The 24,974-nt window shown below is 43.5% G+C and overlaps 1 protein-coding gene across 3 annotated transcripts in view; it reads left to right on the top strand.

Annotated features, from left to right (window-relative positions):
- Window positions 1-6,570: 6,570 nt before the first annotated feature.
- Window positions 6,571-24,974, top strand: part of VPS45 (vacuolar protein sorting 45 homolog) — a 28,398-nt gene continuing 9,994 nt past the window's right edge. The window contains exons 1-15 of one of the 3 annotated variants that reach the window (XR_011136612.1): window positions 6,612-6,811; window positions 6,907-7,041; window positions 7,288-7,348; window positions 8,595-8,674; window positions 9,204-9,272; window positions 9,584-9,721; window positions 10,117-10,227; window positions 11,595-11,729; window positions 12,117-12,230; window positions 12,926-13,093; window positions 16,602-16,760; window positions 17,557-17,664; window positions 17,985-18,106; window positions 21,613-21,716; window positions 23,269-24,915. Coding sequence is in view for 2 of the 3 variants with exons in the window: in XM_068922159.1 (XP_068778260.1) it covers window positions 6,719-6,811; window positions 6,907-7,041; window positions 7,288-7,348; window positions 8,595-8,674; window positions 9,204-9,272; window positions 9,584-9,721; window positions 10,117-10,227; window positions 11,595-11,729; window positions 12,117-12,230; window positions 12,926-13,093; window positions 16,602-16,760; window positions 17,557-17,664; window positions 17,985-18,106; window positions 24,784-24,915 (1,625 nt within the window). In the remaining variant the exon portion in view is untranslated. Of the gene's footprint in view, window positions 6,812-6,906; window positions 7,042-7,287; window positions 7,349-8,594; window positions 8,675-9,203; window positions 9,273-9,583; window positions 9,722-10,116; window positions 10,228-11,594; window positions 11,730-12,116; window positions 12,231-12,925; window positions 13,094-16,601; window positions 16,761-17,556; window positions 17,665-17,984; window positions 18,107-21,612; window positions 21,717-23,268; window positions 24,916-24,974 lie in introns of all 3 variants that reach the window. The other 2 variants (XM_068922159.1, XM_068922160.1) reach the window with 2 other exon arrangements.

Below are 24,974 nucleotides of genomic sequence, written 5' to 3'. Positions count from 1 at the left end.
TTCTTTAACAGGAGCATTACCTAATTTTCAGTAAAAATAAGTAATGCTTTTGTACTCTGAACCTGGAAGCGCACCACTTTGATTTTCCAAGCACTCCTATCGAGTTTAGCTTTCAGCAACAGCATATAGATAGCTACGGAAGTCTGTAACAGAGGATTTGCAGTCATGAATATGCTTCCGCCCTCCACAGAGCAATCTGATCACTCAGGTTTGAAATCAGCCTTGCTGGTGACCACAGGACTTTGATACGAATTGGAAAAAAAAAAAAAATCTGTGCAGTTTTGGAAGTAAGGAGCAGAAGGAGGAAAGGGGGAAGAGGGAGAGAAGGGGCCAGGAGAAAAGAGGAGAGAGGATGAATAAAGCTCTCAAAATAGGCGATTTGCAAAAGTGTATGAGTGAGTACTAGAGAAAAAAGAGAAGGCTCTGATGCCATCTTTAGGTTTCCCAACAGAAACATACTCCATTTCAGTTCTTTTCTTAGGATTGAAATGGATGAGAAACAGTAGGTTGTCCAAAACAAAGGAGAAGTTCCTGTGTACTAATACTGACCATGGGGAAAAGAAAAAGGAGTACTGTACTCCCATGTCTCTTTTACAGGCTGGATTTAGCTCTTCCATGCCAGCACACTGTGGGCCAAAATTACAGTTTTTCTCCTGAGCCTGCCTGGGTCAGAACTGCACGGTACCCCAGACTTCCTCAGCAGCCTCCTGCCGATTGCAGCAGCCCTGGCTCAAGTCCTCCAGCCTGCCAGAGTCCATGTGGTAGGATCATCTTCCCACAGGAAGAGAAATAAGATCCCCTGACTTTCAAGACCAGGTTCTTATTTCCAAGCCTCTCTCTTTCGGCAAGATGCATAGACGTTCAGCTGTGTGACTTTCAGGTGTTAAAGGCAGCTAGAATATTATACCCATCCCCTCTCCCCTCCACAAAAATTACTCCTTACAGAAACTGAGGTCTGCAGTTGACTGTAACATCCTTCACAAATCATGAAAGGCAACAACCATCACAGCACAGACGAATTTGGTGACCCAAGTACGCAGCTATGCGCAGAGGAGTCCAAGACATATTAATACTGCTCAAATATATTCCATCAGACTGCCAAGTAGGTCTCTTCATTACAGTTACATCTTGCGACTGACCCCATTTGTCACTCCTTTATACTGATTTTCTCTGCAACTGGTGAAAAGCAGCTTGAATGATATGCCCTGTGTGGCCCAGAAAACAAGGATCTATCTTTGGAAGGAGTGTGACACAGGCATCGCTTGCTCACGCTGCTGTTTTAAATCGCCCTGCAAATTCCGTGCCACAAGATGCTGAAGAGGAGCCCTGAGTCACTGAACACATCACATTCCCAGACAACTTCCCCTATTTTGGGGCACTGCTGCATGTCAGCAACATCCCTCCAAGTATGAAAGCTACGGCCAAAAAAACTGCTTAATTCTGTACGGTCAATATTTTCCTAGCGCAAGTGCCACGAAAGCACAGCACTGGGGTGTATTTAGCAGTGAAGGATACACAGAGCAGCCGTTACCTTTCCTCCGCTCTGCAGGCGCCCTCTGTCTGAGTGCTGCAGGAATTCAAATGCAATTAAAATCATTTTAAAATGCCACTGATCTTCTGTAGTTTGCCCCAGAAGTAGCATTTTGGGGCTATTTATGTCAGTTTGTTATTTAATTTAAGATGCGACAAGCTTCTTGTTAAATTCCAGTGTTTTAATTAAAATTAATAAATAATACTGAAGTGGGGTGTGAATGTTTTTAAAGCGTCTCCTAAAACAAACAAATGAAAACAAACATTTTACAACTGAAACTTAAGTATTTTAAATAAAAAAGGTGCATATGCAGCCACCAGTTTGGGAAACCTCCTAGAAATGCACCCAAAATGTCCGTTTTATTAACTGGCAAAGAATCACCTTATCACCTCTGAAAAGCTTGGTTTTTCTCTTAATAATTCACCCAACCTGTTCAGTTAAAAAACAGTTCTGTAAAGTGATGACTTAACGCATTTTCTCATGTTATTATTCTGAGAGGCGTTGGTAAAGCAAACGTTTCCCATTGCTCACCTCACATGTTTGGTCTGGTCCCTCGGTGTTCTCTTATCTGATAATTTAAAAATAGAAGTACAATCATTTTAACATTTCAAGTTCCCTGCAGACTGTATGCTTGACCTCCTAGTTTTAGCTTTGAATTCAAAATATTTTTGCTGTAATCGCTTTTAAACTACAATAATACTGGTCAGACTCCTAATATTATGCAAATGTTTTCATTATAAGTCAGTTAATAGTATGGTGGCTATAACGTAGATAGGAAGTACATCACTGTAGTATGTAACCGAGCAAATACATAACAGTTTTATATAGAAGGGAGAACATGCTTTATAATTATATTCAGCTGTTCTTTCAGTTGCTAAAAATAACATACCTGGGCCATTCAGAAGCTCCGACTCTTCATACTAAACAAGAGATACAGTTCATTTTATAAGCAATCATAAAAAGCTAGGTATTTTTTATGAGGCTTAGAAAGCCCACTTTGGAATTTACATAGAAGTCTTGCACTTCTTATATGCATCACTAGCAAGTGTCTCTCTAATGCAGGTGGACGAGATAAGGCACCAGTTTATAATTTGTTTTCCTTTGCTCCATTTTGGGATACAGATTTTTTTTTAACTGTTTCTGACGCTTGTCCAATCTCTACAAACAAATGGCACGAACTCCAATCATTTTTACAATTAATGTCTCTAGGGCTTCCTTCCTTTGCCCTGACTATTTGTCATGTCACTGCAGCATTCAACAAAACTGTATCTTCAAGAGGACATTTAATCTCATTAAAACCCTCTCCAAATTGTTTATACTACTGATATATTTACCCAGAAATTGGTGACATTTAAGTAGTTGGATATCTCGCCAGAAAGTCTCTCGATCTCACTTTGAAAACAAAGCAAAATGCAAATAAATGTGTTACTTGTCAGAATGATTCTGAAGTACAAAGCTGATAAAGACATCAATTTGTCACAGAACTTTAGCCACCAGAAATTGGACAGATTTATTAATCAAGGGTGAAATTCGCTCTGCCCTTCTAAACCACAAAGCCACATTAGTTTAGCTCAGCTGTATATCATTTTAACTCAATGTAAGATAATTCTCATCCTTACCTTTTATACTCTTCTTTCCTTAATGCCCAATCTAGGAAGAAAAAGGAATGATGCATTATTTTTGCTACCCAAACTAAAAGATGAAGCTCCGTCTAGCAAATTCATAGTAAACGTCACTATTATTTTCCAACCAGATGGGTTGGAGAGATGGGGACAAATTATTCCACTGATATCTTAATAGACTTTTCTTTCATTTCAGTGTGTTTGGCTATGAATGATATATGTGCCGGACTCTGCAAAATGTCATACACTGATTTCAGTGGTGGTTATTGCAAAACTCGGGCCTAAGGCAGATATCCGTTCCACACAGAGTTCTACACAAATTCCCATTGGCTTAAATGGAAGCTGCAGATATTCAACACTTCTGCAAATAAGAATGATTACTAGGTAAGAATTTAAGTAGCCTAAGTTACATTTAGATCACATCTAGCTCATTTTATTAGCAGCTAGTTTTATAAGTATACACAATTCCTTTTTTTCATTATTTTCCTTCCATGTTGCGGTATTAAAAGATTGTTAGTAACAGATGTTTGCTCTTCAATTCAGTTGCTAATTTAGCAGATATCAACGACAGAGAATTTCTCATTGGGAAATGCTTACGTGCATTTCAGATAATATACCTTTTGTTTTATATCGCAGTCTTGAGTTCTGAGGAAGAGAAAACAGAATGAAACAGCATTGGGCACAAATACAGAAACATTAACAGTGAAGTTTCTGTGTACTAGAGAAATCAAAAGTGTTAAATTGATGTGTGTGAATATTCCCAGGGCAACTGCAAAAAAAAAGTCATACAACAAACTGCCTCCAAATTTAAATAAAAATGTAAAACGTGTACCGCATTTTTTAGCTTCCTATTTTCTGTCCTCAAAGCATCAATTTCTTGGACCTAGTATAGAAAAAAAAAACATAGTATTTTGAACATTAAGATCAGTATCAACTCCGTACATCCTTAACATCAGCTTTCTTTAGGGCTGATTAAGCACGTCTGTCTGATTTAAAAATACCTACAACTTTGTCCTTTAGTCTTTAGGTTGCATGACGTTCTGAATAACAGTAAGAAATTGATGCCAAACCAATAACATCTCATAAAGTTCATAAACATTGTACTGGCACTGGTTCTATTCCTGCAATGGTTGATGGCTTTCCAGATGCAAGCAAGAGTACAAAAACATCAGGTTATTCCAGGGGTAAGGGTCTTTTCTTTTTCTTGTTTTTTTTTTTAAGTTATAGTGTAAATACTGAAATTTACTACCAGAGAGCAAAAATGACAGCAGCTAGATGTTTGCTTATACATGTTGTATATATTGTGGGGAGTCAGTTTTATCCTTATTAAATTATACTTGTAAACAAACTACAAACAAATCCAAGTGCATTAATTTGCATACTTGGACGAAAGGGAAGGATTTTAAGACTGTGGCCGTCTGCATTATTTTGAAGATACAGTTGGATTTTTTTCTCCTTCTAAGCCAAGCTTATAGGACTAGTGTGTAGACACTTAGGCAAGCAATCTTTTACTGTATTTGATAACAAGCAAAAAGATTAGTTCCACTGTTGTCCTGCATGTTTAGTGTCACTTACAAGCATGAGGTAACTTTGGCAAAATAAGGTCTTGTCTAAACCTTAATGTGGTACTGCTTTAATGCAGTTCTTTACAGCAATTATATGTATTTAAAAGCCAGACTTTTTCAGCTCCCTTCATTGTTGAGACCTACTTTTTCCTCAGCACCTGCCTGAAACTGCTTAGGGTTTTTTTTGCCTACAGTAACTAGAATTTCTAAATTGCCTCCCATTCATTCACTAGAAAGGTATAGTGGCTTGTATGGAGAGAATATATTAGTTGTATTCAGCTTAATATAGCCAGGAAAAGCGTGACACTTCTTAAAAACTTAGTTACACTGCCATAGAAACTGCATGAACAAGCTTCATGTCTCTCATCTCCATATATAAACTTCACTTCTATAGTCTGCATACCAATAACATATTGTGAATGTCTCCAAGAATGCTTTTATAAGTATTACTTACAGACTGACTGCTGTCTAAAAAGGAACAGATTTCATGGACAAGTCTCTTTCTCTGATCTTTATTTTTCCTATAAAATACAAAAATTTTAAGCTATATCCATATTTCCGTAATGTATTTTGACGTATATTAAATGTAAATCAAGCAGAACAAAAGATGAACTATAAGCGTGAAAGAGTTCCTTTGTGTCAGCTTTTATGAAAAGGTACTTACAAGATTTGCAAATAGCTTTCATTTTTCATCAGCACCTGCTCACCATTTTCTGTATAAAACATGCACGTTATATGATTACATTTTTATAAACATAATAGCCCTTTTCCAAAATTGTCACACTCGGGAATAATAATAGCAGCGGAACAAATAGCACAGGGACCCATTGCTTCAAAGGTTAGCAAAATACATATCAGCTCCCGTCAACACGATTTACGCCATGAAGGTCAACCGCTGCGCTCCCCGTCCTGAAGAAGGGGGACGCGAAGGGGGACGCTGCCCCAGGCCCACCGGGCCGGGCCGCGCAGCTCCGATCACGCTGCGTTTCACGGCTCCGGCCTCCTCTCTCCTCCCCTCAGTACCTCTGTGGGTCCATTTTAAAAACACACAGATTGCAAATTGTATTTGCCTTTGGAAGGAGCTTGAAGGAGCTGGCGCGCTGGCACGGGGCGTAAACTTCAGAAGCTGCCTGGAAGCGGAGCAACCGCGCGAAGAGCGAGGGCCGAGCTCTGCCATGCTGCGAGCGCGGGCCCGGCGCCGACGGGCTCGGGCCGCTCTGGGGGACCTACCCGCACCCCCGGCGGCACCAGAGGCGGCGGGCGGCTTCGCTGGCGCCTGGCGCACCCACCTCGCCCCACGCCGAGCTAACGCGGACCAGCAGGAGCTCCTCTGCGCTAGCTCTGGCGGGGCTGGAAGAGGCCGAGGCCTTCGCGGAAGCGGGTCCCGTTTGCGGTTGCTTGGGGGGTTGTGTTAGCGACAAATCATCGGTTGGATACAACTGGCCTGATTACGGTATGCAACATCCAACAGAGATGTTAACACATCTTTGTTTTACCTTCCCCTTTGCGGTAAAGCACGACTCACAGAGGCGACGCTGGGAAGCTGAGCACCCACCTTGCTTTTCGAGCAAAGGCATTTTGGAAAGGGGAGCTGGCACTAGAAGAGAGGTTAGTTTAGTCTCACGTTACTGCCTCCTCCCCAGGACGCCTCAGCCCCCCCGCCGCTGCCAGCCCGGGGAGGGGCCGCGGGCCGCTCCGCAGGCGGCTCCGCTCCCCACACACCTGGGCCCCGGCAGCGGGCGGCGCGCGGCAGCCGTTACCGGGGGGCGGTTGCGGGCGGGGGGGGGGGGGGGGGTGGCTGGTCGAGGCTGCCCTCCGCCCCGGCCGCGGCCCGCGCCGCGCGGCACGCCGGGAGTTGTAGTCCGGCGCCGCCGCGGCTCCTGCTGGCGCTGCCCGGCGGCGCCCGCCGCTCGCGGACTACAAGTCCCAGGGAGGCGGCGGGCGGGGGCCGTGAGGGCGGCGGTGCCGAGCCGAGCCGAACCGGGCCAAGCCGAGCCGAGATGAACGCGGTGCTGGCCGTGAAGCAGTACGTGTCCAAGATGATCGAGGACAGCGGGCCGGGCATGAAGGTCCTCCTGATGGACCGGGAGACGGTGAGCGGCGGCGGGCCGGGCCGGGGCCGGGCAGCGGCCGTCGAGCCGGGCCGGGCCGGGCCGGCTGTAACGCGGCCTCCTGTGCCTCGCTGCAGACCGGCGTGGTGAGCATGGTGTACACGCAGTCCGAGATCCTGCAGAAGGAGGTGTACCTCTTCGAGCGCATCGACTCCTTCAACAGGGAGACCATGAAACACTTGAAAGCGATTTGTTTTCTGCGGCCCACCAAGGTAACGCGCTTCGCAGCTTCTCGCCCCGGTTGCCCGTCCCTGACAGCTCGCGCGTATCCACGGCCTCCATCCCGCAAGCGCTTCCGGGCCGCCCTTTGCAGCTGCGACTAGCGTGGCACTATTTAGCGGGACAGGTAACGGGAAATCGTAGGTCAAAACGCGGGACGGGGACTTGATGAGTCCAATCGCTCCTTTCGTGGCAGGAGCGCTCTGTAAATCCGCTCTGTCTGGTTCTGCTTTTACCAGGAGAACGTGGAGTACCTCATCCAGGAGCTGCGCAGGCCCAAGTACAGCATCTATTTTATTTGTAAGTGCGTTCCATTTTGTCCAATAAGTTAGACTTTCCAGTCAAGGGACCGATTGGATGATCGGTGGAAAATGCTGGTGTGAGACGTTTACTAAAATGTTTTTGAAGTTCATCAGTAGGTTATGTCAGTTCCATTATAATACGCTCAAGCTTGATTTAAGCAACGTGGAAAGTGTGTGATCACCAGTCAAATTCTTTTAGCAAAGGGTATGTATATATAAGATAAAATAATTAAACTGAAGGAACTTCTTTTACAAAGGAACACCATAAGTATGTATTACTCTCATACGGTTGTTTCTGAAAACATGATGTTGAACATGAACATGAAGGAAGGCTAATGCTGGGGGTAAAGTGCCTTTTACTAGAAGGAAAACTGAGATGCACAGGATGAGAGACTGGCCCAGGTCTTTAAGGTAAATGATGTTGGAGTCAGTATTAGAATAGTCTTCACATTCCAGTGTTGAACTAAACCTGCTACCCAGCATCTTTTAACATCCGGCATAACAGGCAGGTGTTTCTCACTTGTCAAGTTCATGCCACAGAATATTATGTAGTTTTGGAAATTAAGCAGAATAGCTAGTTTTGTGTTCAAGTCTGGTCCTCTAGGAAAGGCATCACGCAGTTCTGCAAGATTCTGGGAAGTGAACTTAAGTGGCCTCTAGATGTCATTGTGGGTCTGCAGGAATGCTGTGCAGGAGGAGCAAAGCTGCCTCCTTGGGAGTGAGGGGATACAGGTTTATAAAGGATGGTGGTGACCTAATATAAATAAGCACAACAATGCCTAGAGCTTCAGCAGAGATGTCGGTGTCATTGTGTTAAGCAATTTAGTACCACCTTTTACCCATATAAATCTACCGAGTACAATAGTGCTGTAGATGGTGTTGCCTAACTGGGCGTAGGTTAGGTCAGGGAGAGGGTACGAGAGAGCTGTCCTTGCTGATACTGATGTGTCCTGCTGCATGTGGAATTCATGGTCTCTCTCAGTGGCACATGTTGGTCCTGTGCTGCAGTCATATACTAGATATGAGCACCAGAGGCACCAAGTTGGAGAGAGAATTAGTTGAGAATATCTGTGTAAAGTAACAACCAGATTATAATGCCGGCATAATAATTGCAGGTGTAAAGTCAAATGGTCTCTGCTGCAATGTGCTTCCTGTTCCAGTGGAAAATCCGGTCATACTGTTCTGTGATTTTCTTGTGTTACGTGTTACTCTCAGAGCCTGATTTCACTGTTGTTTTCTTTCAGATTTCAGTAATGTGATCAGTAAGAGTGATGTCAAGTCATTAGCTGAAGCTGATGAACAGGAAGTTGTGGCAGAAGTTCAGGTGAATTTTGAATACCTTAAATAGATCTTCCCATCCAAAAGCACTAGCAAAGCAAATGTACACGCTAACTAATTCAGGTGTGGCTATGAAAGGTCCATGTGGAACAGTATGCAGAAACATTGTGCAACAGTCTAGGAGTAGAAGCAAAGAGGAATGTACGCATGGGATTAAAAAAATAAAAGAAAGAAAACTGTATGTGTCCTCTGCTTCTGCTTGCCCTTCAGTTGCCAGAGCTTCTGCTGGTATAGTTAGCATCTGTGTTTCAGCAAGGCTGCTGCATTTGTCTGTGTTATTGACAAAGAACTACATATGAAAAAAATGGATGGCAGAAATTGGCCGTGGAGTTGTCAGCAGAAGTGTAGGGATTTGCGAGGTTAGGCATGGAGGAAGGAGAAATGATCAGAGTCAACAGGTCTGTGCATTGCTTAGGATTTTAGCATGAATATTGCTGATGTTGGAATGCTTACACTTGTAGGCTGAATAAGGGTTGGCAAGACACTTAACTGTATTTGCTTTCACTTGTTGGCAGGAGTTCTATGGAGATTACATTGCAGTGAATCCACACGTTTTTTCTCTCAACCTCTTGGGCTGCTGCCAGGTATGAAAAAAAGCTAATGCTCCTCCAGGGCCTTGTTTTATGGTTAACAGAGAGGCCACTAGCGACAACAAACTGGGCACCGTGGTGGGTTGCCCAGCAGACAGATTGCTGTTTACAGTCCGTAAGGGGGTAGCTGATCCTTAAAACCTGATCCTGAAAAAGGGAGGGGTATATCGGGGAATCTGGATTGTGGCCTTTGGTGTACCTACTCCTTCAGTCAAACTACAGTCTACCTATAAAGAAACAAGACTTTTATCTAAGAAAGTGTTTGGGGATGGTGTAGCCATATTAGATGCACACTTTCCTTTTAGGGTCGCAACTGGGATCCGGCCCAGCTGTCCAGAACAACTCAAGGGCTGACTGCTCTGCTTTTGTCTCTGAAGAAATGCCCCATGATTCGGTACCAGCTCTCCTCTGAGTCAGCAAAGAGGCTTGCTGAATGTGTGAAGGTATGGTAAGACCTTACAGTGATGTGAAAAGAGTTTGGCAGCGCACTTAAATCGTGTTCAGTTTTTTAAATATTGATGCATTTGAGCATCAGAAGATTCCTGGTCTGCACTTACTGATTATTTGACTTTAGGCAGGTCACATCCCTTGTCTCGGCCTGCTCCCAGCCTGTAAAAGAGATCAAGCCCCATATTTCCTGGATTATTAGAAATTTCAGTAGATTACCTAATGCCTTTTGAGAGCAGGTATTATTTCTTCATTAGCAAAGTAGACCAAGATAGCAGCACAACTTATTTTTCACCAGCTCTTTACTTCTTGTTCACCTGAATCCCAACAAAGAGGGAATTTTTCCCAGGTACAAATAAGATTGAGTGGCTTTTTTTCCTTTTCTCAACAGCAAGTAATCACTAAAGAGTATGAGCTGTTTGACTTTCGGCGCACTGAAGTTCCTCCTTTACTTCTTATTCTGGACCGGTCTGATGATGCTATCACCCCACTTCTGAACCAGGTGAATCATCTCACAGTTGTGCAACAGGCTGGAGATAGGAATGTGGATTCTGGAAGTGCACAGAGCCATATGGCAGTAGGAGCAAGTTGGAGTTCACACCCTGGCAGGGCATGGTTTGTATTTCAAAGGCAAAAAGTACAGCCCTCCTTTCTTTTTTTTTTTTTTTTAAATCCCTCTCTCATCTGTGGCCTGCTTTTCAGACTGTTGAGCATGGATTGTTCTGGCTTCAGTGACAGATATAGCCATCATCCTGGAAAATCAGGCTACTACACTTCTGTAAAATATACTTAACATTTAGAGTCCTTGTGTTTTGGCAGTGTCCTTTTCAAGGGTTTATTTGTAAAAGCTGTTTGGCAACACATTTACACATTTATTGAGTGACCTTGCACTCATGTATTTCTCTCTCTCTGTTATCGATGGGTGGAAGTATTTACGACGTAGATACTGTGATTTTTTTCTTTGCTGCCTTGTAGCTACTGCAGATTCTGGCATCAAACAATCTGTTATTTGTCTCCTTCCATTTCTGTGGGGATGCTCCGACACAAGTCAGTCTGGTGATTAGGTAATGGCTGGAGCTGCAGCTGAGCTACCTCAGAACAGCAGCCAGGGCTTTTGTAATGCTAGTGGTGTAGTAGCCAGTGCTGATACTTGCATAGTAGAATGATCTGACAGCAGAAGCCCAGCTCAGGGTGGTGTGTGGAGTTAAGGCCTGCACACAGCACAGTGCACCAAAAACATTATCTGCTGTGTGAAGATTTCCTACCCAGAAAAGAGATTCAATTGAACGTAAATTGAGTGTCAGGCATGTCAGCACCCTGATCAGCTTTCACTTTTCTCTCTAGATTAATATTAGTCCTCCCAGGATAAATATAGTAACTCCCAGATGTGCAGAAACACACACTCCTACCGCTGCATAAGAAGCACAGGAGCATGTCAGAAATGGTACAGTTTGTAACTGTGGAACTTTGGAATTTTTCTGCTGCCAAAAATACGTGCCACTTCACAGGTAGAGGAGGGGGAGATAATGTGGCAAATAGAACTATTTGAACAGGAATATTAATCCTCATTACTCTTCTTTTAGAGAGTCATGTCTTTTGAATGTAGGTAAGCATTCTGGAATCGGGGTAGTTTTCCTGTGTGTTTGTACCGCAGTTCTCACAATGGGATGCCCATCTGATTATAACAAAGTAATACTTATTATAACATTCTGGCAAAGGTTGAGGGACACGCTTTGAATCCGCTATGTGTTGCTAGAGGAGTGTGAACTGGTTTTGTTTGAGTTCAGCCTGAGACCCATTAATTTTTCAGTGTTGTTTGTTCTATTACTGAAATCATCGTTTGCTTGTTTCTTTCACCATCCTTGTTAGTGGACATACCAGGCTATGGTTCACGAATTGCTGGGGATTAACAACAACCGTATTGACCTCTCTCGGGTACCTGGGATAAGCAAGGATCTCCGAGAAGTGGTTCTGTCTGCCGAGAACGACGAGTTCTATGCCAATGTAGGTGTCTGCGTCTTATGGTGCGAATCTTCCTGAGTAGCTGAATTTGAGGATCAAGTTCAATTCTTGGTTCTGCCATGGAACTGTATAACTGAGAAAGAATCTTTCCAGGATTTGGAGCATCAGAGCGATGCTGTACTGTATAGCTTATGCAGGTGATGAAAAATAGTGTAATGCAAGCAGCATGTGAGGTGAATTCATGTGCTTTTATAGTTTTAAATAAATCCTGGAGTTACCCCAGAGCTGCTTGCTCAAGCTGGGGGTCTCATGGAGAGGATGTGCAATGGAACTTCAGTGTTTGGGCACAGAGAGTACCACTTTTTTCCCGTTACATCAAGACTCATATGAGAGCGGCTTTCTCTCAGATCCCTGTTTTGTTCCATGCAGAACATGTACCTGAACTTTGCAGAGATTGGCAGCAACATCAAGAATCTTATGGAAGATTTCCAGAGGAGGAAACCTAAGGAGCAGCAGAAACTGGAATCCATAGCTGATATGAAGGTACAGATGACATATGCATAACTTCTTAAAGCTCGTCCACTGCAAGATAGTGCAAAACGCTACTGTCTGTACATTAACAGTCCGTGCTACGGTTCAGGCCTCTCTGTGGAGCAAGAACCGCGTTTCTGCACTGTGTTCATTCTACATAGTTAAGGGGAAAGACACCTTCTTTACTGAAGAACAGAGACTTTGATAGGCAGGGTAGTCTACAAGCCTGCTTGTTCTGACTGCTCTCTGAGCTGCTGCTTAGAGCTTGCTGGAATCCAGAAGCCCAACAATTGAATCAGTAAGCTCTAGTTTAAGTACTTAGCTTAACCCAACATGACTGTGCTGACTCTACATCTGAGCTGGATCACTTGGCAGCAGCTCAGAGCGCAGGCCATTAACTCAGTCTGTGCTCAAGATTTAAAGATTCATGGCAATGTTTGTGGGCAGGCTTGCTGTTTCCTTTTGTTTTAAGAGTAAATAAAAATTGCATCCCTTCCAAAAATCTCTTTATAATTGGAGAAATCCTATGGGCTTCTGTGGGAGCTATGTGATAGAGGTGCCTGATCAACAGTATACCTGCCCTGGTTTTGCTTTCATTGATGCAAATTGTTGGCTGTGTGCAACTTAGTGATAAATTTCATAAGCTAGCTCTTGTTGTCTCTTGCTTTTGTTTTAAAGAACTGTTTGATTTGGTTTCTCCATTGCAGGCGTTTGTGGAGAATTACCCTCAGTTCAAGAAGATGTCAGGCACGGTATCAAAGCACGTGACAGTAGTGGGAGAGCTCTCTCGACTGGTTGGTGAGCGGAACCTGCTGGAGGTGTCTGAAGTTGAGCAGGAACTGGCCTGTCAGAATGACCATTCCAGCGCCCTCCAGGTACCTCAGGCTCAAAACGTAACTTTGATCCTTTTTGTCTGTTTTTGGATGGTGTGATCCTGCAAAATCCCCTGTTGATGAACCCTTAATACTGAAGATCAGTTCTGCATGCACATATCCTGCAGGGTTGGGACACTGCATGTTAGAATTACTCTTCTCCTGCCCATTCAGTTCAGATGGGGATGAATCATAGTTAATTACTGGCTTGAGAAGCATCTTTGCAAAGTCTGTCTTTACATTTCACAATACAACATTCCTTCATTATATGCAGTCAGTTGCTTCTGGCAAGCTGCCTGTGCAGCCATCACTAGAACAAAACTTGGACCCCTGTGTAGAAGCTTGTTGTATTTGTTGGGGAGGGGAAAAAATGGAATCCATGAAATTGTCCAAACCAGACTGTTCCTTCGGGTGGTGGCTGTGGAAAAAAAACAGTGAAAAGCCTCTTAGATAAAGGATTTCTTTGGCAAAGAGGACTCAAAAAGCCTAAAAGAGACTTCTGTTATAGCTGAGTATAGACTGAAGTTTTGACCCTGTGATGGCTTGTTGGAGTCCATGACCTGACCTAGTATCTGACAGTATGTCAATAATGATGAATTATGGCTGCCGACTATTCAGAGGGTATAGCAGGATTGCGAAGAATGACTGTATTATGGCAGAGTTCAACCTGCAACTCAGTATTAAAAAACAATTCCTTAATTTTTTATAGCTAAAGTAGAGGCTACACCCTGTATTGGACCCCATTACAAAATACTCGAGAGGCAGTTTGACTACAGCATCTTCCACAGATTTGAAATACATTTCTTCCTTGCCTGTATTATTCTGTGCTCCAAGTGGGTGGCTGTGTGTTAATATTAGCTCTTCAAGTATTGTAATCTATTGCCAGATCCTGAGCTGAAGTGAATCAGTATAGGCCTGCTGAAGTCATTGCAGCTATATAGATATGTGAGCTCAGGAATGGTTCAAAAGCTTATATTTGGTAGAATTTAGATGACTAAGTGGGCATAAAATGCATTTGCTGAAGACAGCCCCTGAGGTTCCCTTGCCCTGTCATTATTTCTAGATCAAGCTTGTGCAGATGAAAAGTCAAATATTGGACTTCTAATCTCACTGTCAGCCCATCATATGTGTGCTGTGATCTGTTATCTGTGATGTGACAGGCAGAGATTCTGCTAAAGACTTAGCACAGAACACGAGTGTTGAAACTTGGGTGCTTGACATTGGAGACCATTTGGGAAAATGTTGGTCTTTTTTTCTGGCTTTATGAAGTTATCTTGGATTCACTGAAGAAGAGCATGACTTGAACTTCCAATGATGATGCAGTTGCATTATGAGCTCTACAGTTAAAAGAATAAATGGCAGAGCTGGAAACAGGACAGAGATACAGGCAGGTCAGCCGCCTCTGAGATCCCTACTGTTTGTTATGGCTAGGTTGTTACTAGATTTTGCCTTGATGTGAATTCAGATCTTAGTCTGCACTAACTAGGTATTTCTGCAGTTCTTCAGCACAAAAGCTGCTTGCAGTTTGCTTACAGCCACATGCCTAAAGGGCTGTATTGTATTTCTAACAACGGAGACCGACTGGAAAACATGTAGCAGCTAGAAAATAAATGCAAAACTAGGGGACTGGTATCTTGCTACATGAAAGATCAGTATCTGCATAGCTGCACTGCCGCAGGCTGTTCCCTCTTGCAGGCTCCTAATGGTAGTGAAGGGGAAAGGCCACAGAAGCAATGAAGAATAAGCCAGTGCACGAAATAAAGGCAGAATTGTTCTCCTATTGATGTGACTTCAGTAATTGTCAATTTCTTTGGTGGCCTAGGGCCCCTGAGTACAGTACATTTTGGTTATTCTTTTCCTGGTCTCTTATTAATCCTGATGTTGTACATGAGCCCTGAGAGATGAATGGGAGGTTTTGAATCCCATCTCCTTAGATGGACAATAGCTTTTCTGTTTTACTCGCTTCCAGCTTATATAGGCATTGCCACTGTAATGCTAGCACAGGATTGAAAATCTTGCAAGCAGCATCTCTGTGGGACTCTGTCCCTGTCCTTACAGGTGAAGTCCTAACTTTACCAAAGTCCGTGGTAAAACTCCTGCTGACCCCCTCAAAGCCAGGGTTTTTGCCCTGTATTTTTCATGACTAGTCTGCATCAGCCATACAAGTTACAGCAGATACAGCTGGATCAGCTTGGTACAGAGCAACTGTTTCACAACATGTTTCATCGCTGAGTGTTTCCATGTAGCCTATCTGTATTGGGAAGGTGGGAGAATCTTGCAAAGACACCCTGGGATTTTGTGGAGTGCTTGAAGGTCATGTACATTTACAGAGTGGAAAAAATCCTGCCCTTTCTTGGAACTGCCATGTTTTCTGCCTCCAACTGTAAAACTGGCAGCTCCTCTGCTCCCTTGCGTTTGTCCTAAAGCATATGTCCAGCCCTAACCAGATGTCTGCAAACACATTCAGTAGTTGATGCCTGTTCTTTGAGATCCATCTCAAAGCACAGAGTGAAGAAGCTTATTACTCCCATTGCTCACCTAAGCTACCAACTTGGCTCTAGTGTTTGTTCTGTTAACTCCATTATCTCAACTGTATGACTCTACATAATGACTGAGAGGTAGCAGCGAGGAAAAAAGTGCTTTCTGTTGTAATGACAGAGAGTAGCACTTATATGGCCAATTGTCAAATTAGACAGGCAATTATATCCTGCCTAAAATCCCTGGAGGGTAAATGGCCTGTATCAGGGATTCTGAAACTTTTCTGGAAACGGTCTGTACTGTAATAGGCAGACTCTTTTGGAGGATGGACCCTTTATAATTACAATGGTATCATGGTCTCTTCACCAGCAAAAGTAATGATCTGCATATTAGAAATAAATAACTGTAGCTTGCTTTCTTTACTTCCAGTGCAGTAATCTCTCTTTTCCTTCTCAAGCTTTAATCCCTTGATACTTGCTCCTCCACTTCTCATGTCCAAGCATTATCTGAGACTTTGCTGCTTCTGCCCAACACCTTTTCTAAAGAAAAAAATATATATATGGGTAATTTTGCTAGCTCTTTTTTCTTGGCAGTCAGTATAACATTGGGACCTGAGGGCCAGTTCCAGCTCTGCCCAGGTTCAAAAGGGAAGAGTAGAGGTTAAAACTTCCTACAACTGTCTGCTGATGCCCCCAATCAGGAGAGGCTGCAGGATGGGCCCAGCTTAGCATATGCACGTTATGGAGAGTTAGGAATGGACAACAGAGTTGGGTTTATGAATTCCCAACTTCACGAAGAGACCCAAAAGCAATTTGTAGTCCATTGTACTCTAATAAATCCAGTCGTAGGGCACATAAGAAGCTAGACTCTGTTGCTGTGCTTATGACACAATTTAATTCTCTTGCATTTCTCCTGTATGCAATTTTGTTGCTAGGCAGTGGGCTTGATATTAGCCTGTACTATTGCTCCAGAGCTGGAGGTTTAACGTGCTCTGAAGTCCTCTCCATTAATACTACCTTCTACCTTGTTTCAGAATGTGCGGCGCCTCCTGCAGAATCCCAAGGTGACAGAATTTGATGCCACCCGGCTAGTGATGCTTTACGCCCTGCACTACGAGCGGCACAGCAGCAATAGCCTGCCAGGGCTGATGACAGATCTCAGGAACAGGGGTGTGTCAGAGAAATATCGAAAGGTAATTGCAACATTTCTCCTTCTACTGGATGAATGAGTGGGACAGGAGGGCACAGAGGTGGAAAATCATCGTTAATTGGTGTAAGCTGCCTGTTGCTTGCTTTCTTTGGTTTAGCACAATGCTTTTTTGTTGAATTCCACCATACCTTGCAAAAAGGAACCCTGAGCTTGACTGGGGCCTGCTGATGTTACTTTAAAGACATAACTAATTACTGAATTTCCTTTTCCAAAATCAATGTATAGTGAAGGATTGAATAAAGCAGAGATGGCACGCATGCCAGAAGTCTGCTAGAGGCAGTATATGCCATATAAACTGGGCCTTGAACATGTCTTCTTTCTCCTTCCCCTCTTCCTCTCCGCCCCACTTTCCCCCAGCTCCTGCTGCTGCTGAATAGGCAATAGTTGCAGCAAAGGACTTCAGGAGACTGTAAAAGGAGCTTGGCTGGGAGGGAGAGGGTGGCAGTGCTTGGCAAATGTATTGAGCAGCTGGAGAGGAGGTGGAGAAACAGAATGATGTCACATTTTATGAAAGATTTGCTATCACTGCAACAGACTATGGAAATGAAAGCCCCTTTTCTTATGCAGGCAGTGTCACAGCAGACTGACTTGCTTGGTGTATATGGGGAATATTTCTCTTCTTTCTCCTTGCCTCTCTCTATATTGCACTATCTGCTTGGGATTGATCTCCCTGACTCCTTGGTCGTTTCAGTACCTCCAATGAGCCTAAATGGACAATAATTCCCTGCAAGCTGGTTTCCCAGGTTAATAGGATTCTGTTCTTGCTTCTCTCTGTACAGCTAGTGTCTGCTGTTGTGGAGTATGGAGGAAAACGGGTCCGGGGCAGTGACCTATTCAGTCCCAAGGATGCTGTAGCCATCACCAAACAATTCTTCAAAGGACTGAAGGTATGGATCTGCCATAGATAAAAGAATGATAGCTCCACTCAAAATTACAGCGACAGAGCAGGGCTCACGTGCACTGCAGAGCCATGTTTTGTGGCCTTCAGAGATTGAACAGTAAGTGCACTAGACATTTAGGGCATAATTCTCATCGAAGACAATGGAAATTGGTTGCTGAAAAGCCTCTCTAAATCTGGACTTCAATGATTAACACTTGCTGTATCCATCAGATGCTGCAGCTCTTTGAATGTGGCTGTGCTGATCTTTTCCCTAAGCCTGCTGCCTTGCTGTATTAATTCATAACAAGAGCTTCTTTTGCAATGTAGGGTGTTGAGAATGTGTATACACAACACCAGCCTCTCCTTCAAGAAACCCTAGATCAGCTCATCAAAGGAAAACTCAAGGACAGCCAGTACCCCTACCTGGGTCCCAACACTCTCCGTGACAGGTATGTGGGTCCTTTCAGGGCAGAGTTTGGAACTGAAATGTAGCAGCTCTTCCCAGTTCTGCTACTTATGTTCTTTTTTGCCCATGAGTGAAGAGAAATATCTTGATTGTGTGGGTCTTCTTCTACTGTCAAATAGGTGTCAGAGAGAAGGCTATTAAGACGGAAACAGCATTCTCTTCTTTGTGTTCAATGCTGGCCAGAACATGGCATTTCCATTGTAAGAGCTTAGGTAAAGGATAAAGCCATTGCACCAAACTGCCAGGATGTTCACATGATGGATTTCACCATGCCCCTTAACTTCATTCCGTGCCATCTGGCGTTTATTTGTAGAACCAAAAATAGTCCAACTGTTAACTCTCCCTTCTGAGCCAGTTACTATTTCTGATGAGAATAGGATCTTGCTGAATATGGCTAATAACTGTAACTGAAAAGAACTCTGGCTCTCTGGTTCTAGCTGACTTTGCTGGAGCTATGCTAATCTGTTGTCAATGAAGTCATTAAGGATAAGTATGGGCCACAGAATGAGGGCACAGAATCACTAGAGAAAAGATACCGGTTCTCTTCTAATGGCATTCTGTACAAATCACTCCTTTCTTCAGTTCCTCCGTTTCCTTTCTGTAAATTAAGTTAAGCTTCTGCAGCATGCTGGTTGGGTGTTTCTTATTCCTTCTAGTGGTAGTCTCCTTAGAGCAGAAGGACCTGCTGTTGCTGCTCGCTTTGCTTCTTTTTGATGGTCTGTGATGCGGCCATTCACAGTGATTCTCTGCACCTTCTCAAATGTTTGTAAATGGTCCAGGGTTCTGTGGAAGATGTTTTACTTGCAGTATTAGAACAATCATTATTCCCTTCACACGCTGCATATTATTGGCTTTTTATCAGCAACTGCCACATTTTTAGTGAGGCAGAAAATAAATGCAAGGTAGTAATTCTCAACAAATGAGGTGGCTGTTGCCAGGCATTTTGGGTTAAATTAAAACTGCAGACTCATTTGGAGCAGGAGAGAAGTAGCCTTGAGGACCAAGGTTCAGAAATGTCAAGTGAGTGGGAGGGGCAGAAGCATGTCAAAGAGGGATCATTCATCTCTTTGGCTCTCTTTGAGATGCACACACACACTGCAGCGTTCTCTTCCTTCCTTAGCCCTGCCTTGGGGCGTTGTGATCTGTCTGATAAAAGCAAAAATGTACTTCATAACAGGGAGGCGTCCAAATTCTGTGCCAGGCTGACAGCAGGGTACATTAATCATTTTATTTATGAATAAGAAAAGAATTATAGTCATACAAGAGACAATTTGTTTGTGTATGTCCCTGGCATACCAGAAAATATCCGCCTTACTCCAGACTTTCCCTTTAAAAATAAAATGGTGGATTTTGGACAGGGTGGGTGGGTGTTTTTAACAGACACGAAAAGTCAAGGCCTCTAGCAACAGATATGACTCTTCCTACATGAAGCAGTCACTGGCCTTGCCCTAGAGAAACCAGCTTTTGACTGAGATTGACTTCAGCCTCTATGTGCAACATCGTGGGCCCACAAAAAAGTTTAGGGATGGGATTTGCAGTAGATCTGTAATGGCACCAGCACAACAGCAGAAACTGCATCCTGGCATACCAGATTGGGGTTTGCTCTGAGCTAACTAGAAACAAGAGGTCTTCTGACCCTTGCCTTCTCTTTTTCAGTTCCCACTTACATTCTCCTGAGCTATGTTTCGCTTAGATTCCCCCTTAAGTGTTGTCCTCAAAAGGGTACAGGAATCCACTCCTGAGAATTCTGCTATAAAGAACGTGCAAAGAATTTATTTAGGGGAGCATGAGAAGGATTTAATTCCTAACCTAGAACTGAAGCAAAATGCAAGTTGGATGAATGGAAATGGAGTTTCCTCCTCCTTCCCTTCTCCACAGCAGCTGCAGCCTTGTCTCTTAGCTAAACAACAGGAGTCCTGTAGTTTTGGTAAAACAGATCTCAAAAGACAAAGAGCTGCCAAACTGTTCTTTCTCTTAAACTACTCGGTCTTCCTTGGGATTGTCCTTGGCATAGTGGTAAGACCCAAAAGCGCTGCTGCTGGATCAGAGTTCTGCAAAATTGTCTTAAATTTTGGCCTTCATTGGAGTGTTAGTGTTCAGAAGCACAAGGGCACGTGGTTCTCAATCAGAGTTGTTCATTAATAGGAACAGTAAATCTTGATGAGTTCAAGACAAAGGAGCTCTAGGAATCAGAGCTTTGATAGCTTTAACAAAAAATAAACATCTAAATAACTTTGTATCTGGTCATTATTTAATGCATAAAATGTGGGCTGCAGCACTGTGCTATCTCAGGAGTATGACTATTCAGTATCCTGAAAATAAAAGGGGCTCATCTAAAAATTGGTTTGAGTTTTCAGGTTTGGAAAAAAAATCCCACTTAATTTATTAATGGTTTTGCCTTATTGCCAAACAAATTGAGTGAGGAATTTAAATTAATTAATTTCACAAAACTTAGTATAATAAATCACAGCCCAGGGCAAAGTGGGCTATACTGTCTTGTTGCTTTCTGCTTCAGAGGATGGTGTTACAGTGATTGGCAGGAGTTCAGCAGAAGGTCAGGGTGAAAGGCTTTGTATTTTTTGATCAAAGAGAGGCAGTTGCTTGAACAGCAAAGAATTTGAAAAGACTCTTTCTAACTATTTCTTTCTGTATTAAACATTATACTCTTGCAAAGGAGAAGCTCATGGTCCAACTTCAGCTGTGAAAATTGGCAGCAGTGAGGGAAAGGGAATCTTTGCAAAGCGCTGAGCAGGGTTCCTAGGAGAGAGCAATAAGCAATTCTACTTTCTTTTGCTTCTTCTTTATTTCCTACTGTGTTAAATATCATCCTTTCCTGGTATGCCATAAGCCTGCAGTCCCTTCCACCTTGCTGCAGGAATGTTCTAGCTAGAAAAGTTCGTGAAGCTTCTTTGTATCACCACCGTCTGTGGGAGCCCCAGCTGTGTTACGTGCTGTACAATATGCCTCATAAGGTACAGGTCATTCATGTGTTACAAGCCAGGCTAAAGCCAAAGCCTACCCTTTGCATGGAGCCTTTGCTTTGTTCATGCTTTGACCTGGGAACCTCTTGAATAGGGAATTTGTCCCAACCAGACCAATTTGGTCTCATTGTGCTGTCCTAAGATGGCCAAGATCCACTTTTTACAAAATATATCTATTTGCAAACAGAGCAGAAAGACAGCTCTGTCGCAGTTAACGCTTCTTAAAACCAAACATTGGTCCTCCACGTTGTGCATCAACCAGGCAACAGCCTATGAAATAGCAGTAGAGAAATGTGTACTGCTCCTTGTAGATCCGGACGGGATTTGGTTCATTCTGCATCTCTCAGAAGTCATCATAATTAGTTACCTGCCTATTGAAAAACCTTGGAAAGCTACCTTGTTCAAAAGCCCATCAGAGCTTAAAAGACTTGGACGTGAGAATCCACTGAAATCATCTAGTTTAGAGTGCTGTACACCGTAAGGACTGGACTTAATCTTTCTCCCACAGACTTTCTGAAGGGAAAGTTCCTTTGGATTGCTTGAGGAGAAGAAGAATTTGGAACCAGCTGACCACTTAGAAATGTCTATAGTTGACACACATCCAAAGGGATGGTAAGGTATCTCCTTAGCAAAGAAAAAAATCTCCTTTTTTGGAAGCATCAGCTTGCAGCATGTGTTGTGGAACCATTTGGCTCTATGCTCTTTCATCTGAGCTCACACATACTGCCCTAGACTGTATGGAAAGAGGAGTTATTGCTAAATCATATATAGTATCTTGTGTTTAGTATGATTTGTGTTTTGTTTAGTTTGATTTGAGCTTTTTTTAAGGCAGAACTCTGACCATGCCCTTGTTTGTTCAGAGAAGTTGTTTCTTCTTTTTCTCTGAAATGTTTGAGCGTTTAGCTGTTAAATTGGTAGTTAACCCAAGGAGACAGCCACCTCCACAAATTGTCTGAGGAGCACGACAGCTGGGGAGAGTGTTCGTGCAGACTGCTTTTCCACTAATCCTATAACGGTCTTGGGGTTTCTTCCTGTTCCAAAATTGCTTATTATTTGCCCATGATATAAGCAATAATTCCCTGAGCACTTTATGAGAACGCCAAGATGCCCTTGTTCTTTTTGTGGCAGTCTGCCTCTGCGTAACTTAGCCAACTTCTGGTCTGTAAAAAATCTGCAGGGTAAATGCATGATACTTTGAGCAGTACCTCTGAGGTGGGAGAGAGGTTATGGTTCTGCCCCCGCTGTTCCATACTAAGCATAGTTTAATCCTCCAAGAAAAGCAGTACCAATATAAAAGCAAAAATGTGCATGTTCTGTACCATACTCCTGATACCGAGCAATCACAGCTGCAAGGGATATGGAGGCACACGAGCATATTATGTCCAAGCAGGAACTTTTCTTACCTGTGACACAATGTCTCAAAGGAATTGCCAGTTTAGTTTGCAGCACAGCTTAGATATCAGCTCTCCTTTGCTAGGCCTGTTTGGGTTATCCTTCTTTCTAAATTTCTCTATTTGGGTATACTTTTTCTGAGAACTGACAGTGGCTTATAAGATTACTTCATTGCTGTGCCTCCCCTTCCCTTTGATTTCCATCCCCAAAAGACTCAGGCACATTTGTGTCTAGTTTCCAAAGGGGTCTGTCTGAACCTAGCTGAAAAGACAAGGTACAGCAGTGTTCTGCCCTCCCAGGCTGGCTCAGTGACTTGTGTTGTCACTAGGGTGCAAAAGCCTTCGTCTGCCTTAGTGAGATGTTTGAACCTGCACAGTCTGAATGTGCAGTTGCTATATATAACCTGCTTATCCTAAGGCTGCAGTGCAGAAGATTTCATAGCCTGTTCCTGTTCAGGGGACACAGTGTAGCTCTTCAGGGAGAGATCAGTACACAAAATCCTGGGTCTCTGGAAACCATGTGAAGACACCCCCAGGGTAAAATTGGCCACTGTGTCTAGAAGAGCACAAGCACAGAGCATCTAATACAGCACGTTCTAATATTGCTGACTCCTCTACAAAGGATTCTACTCTGACTGAGCCTTGTTCCTTCCAAGGAAGCTACAAACTGCAGCTGGAAGTCTTTGCCATAGATGATGATAGTTCTCAAGGATAACAAATTGTATAATACATGCAGAAGAGATGTATTGAATGCAACAACTTTTTTGTTCTAGAATTAGCAATGCTATGCCTCACCAGAGAGTGTGCCTGAAATGCTGAGCTCCCTGGTATTCCCTCTCCACCCAACAGAGGAGACTACCTGCACAGTCTAAAACATCTCTGAAGTCGCCTTTTGCGTGTTCAAAGCATGGTATCCGGAACTAAGTCAAACTTTCAGAACAGACTTATGATTTGGAAGATTATTGGTAACAAAGATCACTTTGTGAAACAGTGTGTGTTAATCGTTTCTATTAATTGTTCTTACCTTTGTACATACTCTCCGGGGCAGGGAAGCAGTAGTGTTGGTTTGATGGCAGATGTTCTTGTCCTGAGCCAGCGTCTCATTCTGAGGGTGGAGGCGGTTTTGCTCTTGGCTGGATTGTCTGTTCAGTGATACCAAAAAAGAAGACCTGATGTTCATCGTTCTGAATGCGAGTGTTGCTCCTCTGGACAGTAACAGGTGTCAAGGGCTTTGCAGGTTGGCTTCTCAGCAGGGAGTAACTAGTGCCATAGAGTCTAGGTGCATTCTGGGGTCATCCTTGACTCACGGTCCGTTTGCTTTGTCACTGATCCAGAGCTTGCACAGACAATGTAGATGAATGCCTGCTGTTGTGACCACTGCAGCAAGCAGCTGTATCATAATAGAAGTACTTGGGTGCAGAGCAGAGATTAGTTGTGAGACCATAACAGAAAGTTAATTGTGTCGAGACTTGACTGTTCTCCAGAGTGAAATGTTCTGACTCGAGCAGCGGATGTTACATAGTTGACAGAATGTGATCCAGACCCGTCTGCTGTGGATCCTGCAAAAACTGTTCTCTTCGCTTCTAGATGGTGGCAAAGCTGATATCTGGGCTGCAAGCACATTCTGCTGTGCCCAAGAGCAAAAAATTAAGTGACTGGGGGAGGAGGGTGCAAGGAAGGTGCAGCCTTCCTTTTAAAGCAGAATATGCAGGGCATATATCTGTTTTTGTATTTTGTCAGATGAAGGCGCTTCCCTCCCTCCTTCCCCCTCATGCTACTTGTCTATAAAACCCTGTATTCCTAGGCTGCTTAGGGAATGTAACCTCAGAGGTAAACTTATGCATAAATCCCACCAGTTCTGTAATCGAACATGAAAACTGCAGCTGATCCATGCTCTTCGAGCCAAGCCCGAGAGGTCTGAAGCACCGTTGTCCTCGTTTGACTCCTAAATTGATCTTAATTTAACAGCCGCAGCAGTGTCTCGATCATGCATTAAACATTGGTAGATGTGTCATGGTGGAGCTCCACAGCGATACGGGGTGTGGGTGTTGCTAAGGAGGCTTTTAAGGACCGTTAGCACGTTGTGTAAATGTTTAGGACAGACAATGTTTTAAAAGCGATTTAATGGGCTACACATTGTTGTCAGTCTTGAGCCTAAAGCAGCATAGAAACGGGACATGGTCTGGGGAGGGAAATCAACTGGGTGGTTACCTCAGTCCCTGCGACTGGCACAGGTCTTATCGCTATGTTTTTCTGATCTAGTTTCAACATTTGTGTCTTTATTGCAGGCCTCAAGATATTATTGTGTTTATCATTGGAGGAGCAACTTATGAAGAGGCACTGACTGTCTATAACCTTAACCGTACCAACCCAGGGGTCCGGATCATCCTCGGTGGGACCACAATCCACAACACAAAAAGGTAATAACCTTATTCTTTACTATGGATTCTGGCCATATAAAACTGCTGACATGCGTGTG

The sequence above is a fragment of the Struthio camelus genome, chromosome 30 (assembly GCF_040807025.1).
Source record: "Struthio camelus isolate bStrCam1 chromosome 30, bStrCam1.hap1, whole genome shotgun sequence".
Lineage (NCBI taxonomy): Eukaryota > Metazoa > Chordata > Aves > Struthioniformes > Struthionidae > Struthio > Struthio camelus.
This window is presented reverse-complemented; position numbering and strand designations above follow the sequence as displayed.